The sequence below is a fragment of the Myodes glareolus genome, chromosome 6 (assembly GCF_982192425.1).
Source record: "Myodes glareolus chromosome 6, mMyoGla1.1, whole genome shotgun sequence".
Lineage (NCBI taxonomy): Eukaryota > Metazoa > Chordata > Mammalia > Rodentia > Cricetidae > Myodes > Myodes glareolus.
In genome coordinates this window covers 48,955,417-48,960,341 of record NC_142031.1, presented here as the reverse complement: position 1 = coordinate 48,960,341, position 4,925 = coordinate 48,955,417, and the positions used below count along the sequence as shown (strand labels likewise).

At 47.6% G+C, this 4,925-nt stretch overlaps 1 protein-coding gene across 4 annotated transcripts in view; it reads left to right on the top strand.

The window, feature by feature from the left end:
- Window positions 1–3,848: 3,848 nt before the first annotated feature.
- The window catches only part of Akap8l (A-kinase anchoring protein 8 like), a 34,556-nt gene continuing 33,479 nt past the window's right edge, over window positions 3,849–4,925 (top strand). For all 4 annotated transcript variants that reach the window (XM_048439951.1, XM_048439950.1, XM_048439949.2 and 1 more), the window contains exon 1: window positions 3,849–4,006. In XM_048439951.1, the coding sequence (XP_048295908.1) occupies window positions 3,994–4,006 (13 nt within the window). In that variant the 5' untranslated portion in view covers window positions 3,849–3,993. The remainder of the gene's footprint in view (window positions 4,007–4,925) is intronic.

Sequence of the window (4,925 nt, the reverse complement as noted above, 5' to 3'; positions counted from 1 at the left end):
GGGCAGGCAGCCAGTGTGTGTTTTTCTGTCAAGTGGACAGGCTGGCATTGACTGATAGTGGGGCTGGGGGTCAGGGTTATGCCTGGCCAGAGTCCCTGGGTTTCCCTGCTGGCCACTGAATTGACCAGACATGACTGGGGATAAATCCAAGTTCTCTGCTGTTGGCCCATGGTACTGTGGGTGGTGAGGGATTCTGGTTACCTGGGAAAGTGGCTCCCCTGAGCGGAGGAACCGGGGCTCTGGTTTGCTGGTCTTGGAAGGAAGCCAAGACAAAAGGGTTGGTTGGCTTTAACCAGCAGCAGTAACATCTGGCACTGGTGCTGTTACCAAGGGAAGGAACTCGTTGTGGGTGTTGGGTAGAAGCACACATCTGCTGGCGCTTTAGGTGGGAATGAGATTGCAGAGTTGGGACTCGGCTGTCTTTAAGATAGGACTTTAAATGCAGTGCTGGGGACCCTATCCCAGGTCTTGAACATATCACACAAGTGTTATGCCACTTGTATTACCTCCCTAGACAAGGTAAACGTCAAGAAGAGACATATGAACTCAGATAACAAGGGGAAAAGGAGCTTTGTTTTTGTTTTAATAATTTATTGAATTTTTTAAGACACGGTTTGTGTAGCCCTGGCTGACCTGAAACTAGCTCTGTAGACTAGGCTGACTTTGAACTCGGAGATCTGAATGCTGAGATTAAAGGCATGTGCCACCACTACCTGGCCTTATTTAAACTTCTACAATTTTTCTTTCTTCCTTTCTTTTTTGGTTTTGTTTGTTTTTTTGTTTTGTTTTGTTTTGTTTTTCAAGACAGCCGTGGATGTCCTGGAACTCACTTTGTAATCCAGGCTGGCTTACAGAAATCGGCCTGCCCCTGCCTCCTGAGGGACTAAAGGCCTGCACTACCAGGCCTGGCTTCTTGCTCATCTAATATTCATTGAATATTTCTGAGGTGATAAGATTCTGTTGGCTCCTACTTTTTTATTCCATGTGTCTTTTTCAGTTCATCATTTTCCTAACTAGCCAAGTGCTGGCAACTAAAAATGATGTCATGGGGTGTGGACAGTAGTAAGCCCCTACCCAACCTTTTGTTTCCCCAGCCTCCCCTACTGTGCCTCTCTGCTAGGGGAGGGGGGTTTAACAGGCTGCTGTGTCAAGCTTGCAGGGGTGGTGTACTTGACCCAGGTGTGTTCTTTTATTTAGTGGTTGGTCTCATCATCCACTGTCATTGGTCATATATAAGACTGGAAAAAGTGGGATTTCTTATGGTAAGAACTGACCCAAACATGTTTCTTTTGCACTTGTGGAGGGGGGGGGGGCGGTTGAGACAGGGTTTCTCTGTGTAGCTCTAGCTGTCCTGGAACTCACTCCATCTACCAGGGTGGCCTTGAACTCAGTGATCTGCCTGCTTCTGCCTCCTGAGTGCTGGGATTAAAGGCATATGCCACCACCACCTGGCTAAAATCAATTTTTTAAATATAAAAGCATTAGAGTGGATTTTGAAAGATCCATTGACAGTGGGAAGGCCTTCCTACCCACTATGACACTGATGGCTGTCTTTGTGCACAGTTAAAATGGAAAGGTTTTCTCTTCTTTCTTTTCTTTTCCAAGACAGGGTTTCTCTGTGTAACAGCCCTAACTGTCCTGGAACTAGCTCTTATAGAACAGTCTAGCCTTGAACTCATAGAGATCCACCTGCCTCTGCCCCCCAAGTGATAGGATCAAAGGTGTGCACCACCACCACATAGCACAAAGGTTTTCTTTATCCATTACAGTACACTGATAGCTGTCTCTCTGCAAGGGTCACCTACCATTCTTACAACAGGGACCTTTTCCTTAAACTCAGGAGTATAACAAATCTCTGCTTACATGACTCTGTAGTCTTAAAAGAAGCAGCCTTTAACCTTTGAATGGCTTGAGCTCAACCCACGAGGACATCAGAAATTAAACAAAACCCTGGGTGACATGACGGCTATGGCAAATGCCACAAAGTCAACTCCAGGATTTAGAGGAGATATCATGGGGCCTTACTTTATTTGGATGCCAGTGAGTGGTACCCCAAAGCAGTAATAGTGCATAAAGCAGACCTCTGCTGCATGTTCTGAGTTGACACACAGAGTGTACTACAAGTGGCTTTCTTCCATGGGGCAACAAGGTCTGCAAAAGTAAGTTTGGAGAGGGAGTGGGGGTTTTTTGTATATTTATTTATTATGTATACAATATTCTGTCTGCATGAATGCCTGCAGGCCAGAAGAGGGCACCAGACCTCATTAATCACAGCAACTATACTTCTCAACCCCCATTCCCCATCTAAATTTCAGAGAAGCACATTTTTGGCTATTCTGTCAACTGTATTTCAGTATATTTCTTTGAAGGATCTGGACTTTTAAAGAATGCTATTAGTACTACCCCTAAAGAAATTGATAACAAGGACTGAGAGATGGCTCAGTGGCAAAGAGGACCTGGGTTTGGTTCCCATTACCCACATGGCACCTCACACCAGTAACTCTGATCCAGGATATTCAGCACCTCTTCTGACCAGCTCAAGCATTAGGCACGCATGTAGATGCATGACATTCAAGCGAAACATACATAAACCTAAAAAAATACAGCACCCTATTTCAAAATTTCCCCAAATCCAAAAGGGTGCGCGAATCATAGAAGCACAACTTGATGCAATTTCCCAAATGTTAAGTTTTATTTACAGTCCCCCCCCCCACCCAAAGAATTATGAGATCTGTCTCATGGTGACTTTCAACACAGCCAGGCATGGCACTTAGAACAAGGCTGGTGGTTACTGGGCTGTGTTTTTTGTTTTATGGAACTGAGCACTGAGCCTAGGTTCCCATGTAAAGTATTTGTAATAATACATGATACATTTAAATATATTGCATACATAACAAATACAAATACCATACACAAACTTAACAATTTTTTGAGACAAAGGTGATCCTGGCTAGCCATAAATTTGCTATGTAAACTAAGCTGTGCTTGTACTCAGAGAGAGATCTGCTTTCCTCTGAGTGCTGAAGCTAAAAGAATGTGTTACCAAGCCCAAATATTAATTTTTGAAACAAGGTCTTATACTCACAGTGTTCCTCCAGGCTCAGTTTCCCAAGTGCTGAGATTACAGGTGTGAGCCACTATGACCAGGTTTTGTCTTTTAAAATGCATCTTCTATTCTGCAGTGTTGGGGAATCTCACACAGGCCTTCCATACATGCTAGGATAAAGTGCTTTACCGCGGAGCTATATCCTCAACCCTTACAAATACTCTTAATTGTTAATATAATGCTTAATGAGAAAATAATATTTACTTCATGAAACTGGCCCCAGCTCTTTTTCACCTCTGTGAAACAGGGTCTTAATGTAACCTGGAGTGCCTTAGAACGCATAACGTATTTGACCTCAAACTCGAGACCATTCTCTGCCTCAGGCCCCTGTGTTTTGGAATTACAAGCCACGTACCACACGTGACCAGGTTCATTTATTTAAACATTATGTAATTTTTGTCAGGACCTTGTTTGGCAGTTAGATCTTAATTTTCTCATTTCAGCGTGGCTTTACCATTCTCGTTTTGAAACTGAAGGCCAAATGGTACATGAACGGATTCCGCTAGCATTTCAGTGGCCGAAGTCCAGCGAACACGCACCCGGCGCCCGCCACGCGTGGGCTCGGGCCGCTGGGTTGCACGTAGCCCCGCCCCTCCGAACTCTACCTGTCCGTCGGCTCCGCTTGGCCTATCAGCTCAGACTTTGATCAACAGGAGGCGGGGCGGGGCGGGGCCATCAGGGGTTGGCAGTGTCTCCAACCACTGTTGCGAAGATGTATAAAAATAGACAGCTCAGCAGCCCAGTGGACGTGAAGTCCGAGGCTGACACGAGCCAGTGAGATCAGGGGGCGGGGCCGGGCGTGTGTGGAAGGGGCCCCCAGAGATTGTTGTGGCGTCAGATGCGCAGAGTAGCGGTGTTGGTCCACGGTTCGGGTGTTCGCTGTCGCCATGAGCTACACAGGTAGGCCCAGCAGAGTGAAGGGCGGGCTCCGGGCCGGGGAGGGACAAGGACGGGCCGAGTCACGCCAGGCTCGCCCACACCTCCCGTGGTGTCGCGGTCACTGCCCTCTCCGGTCACAAAATGGCGCCTCAGGCCCTTCGCTTCGGGGTCGCATCCCTCAAGCCCCGGCTGCCAGTGACCTCAGCCGGACATCCCGGTCTCCCGGCTGCTCAAAGCCATGCTTGTCTTCTGTGACCGCAGGCCCCGAATCCCGGCGTTAGGTCCCAGTTCCCACCGCCTACGTCCCTGGCTAGTGCCCCCACGGACCTCCAGGTCCTAAGACATAGCTTCTCAGGCCTGAGCTTTAGAGATCAGTTTGCTGTCTCGGCTGCTGTCGCCATTGCCTCTCGCGCACTGTTTCGGTGCTAAACGTCGCGGATCCTTACCCAACGCCACTCCCCTCTTCATCTGGTCCAAAGCTGGGAGAAGCGCCAGGCTCCAGGGGGATGATCAGTAAATAAATGAAGGATCTGAGCTATGCAGGGAGCTTTAGGGACCGAGCGTGAACCTTGGCGAGGAATAACTATTTTCCACATTAATTCATTCAACTCACCTAGAAAGTGATGAGTAGGTTCTGGGAATACTGACCGAAAATTTCTTAAGCAGCTTATCGGCGAGGGCAGACGTAAGTAGGCTCATAAATGAATGCACGCTGTATTCCTGGGCCCTGGGTATCCTGAAGGGATTCAGAGTTTCGAGGCCTCTGGAAAGAGGTGAGGTTTAAGAAGATATGTAAGCAGAATAAGAATAACTGGCCCAACAACGTCCTGGACTGGTACCGCCTACCTCCTTAGATCTTGCTGGGGAGATCAGTGGTATCTGAGCAAAGAGGAAGGTGGGTGATGTGCAGGATGAGGAGGTGTGGAATATGCTTAAGTGA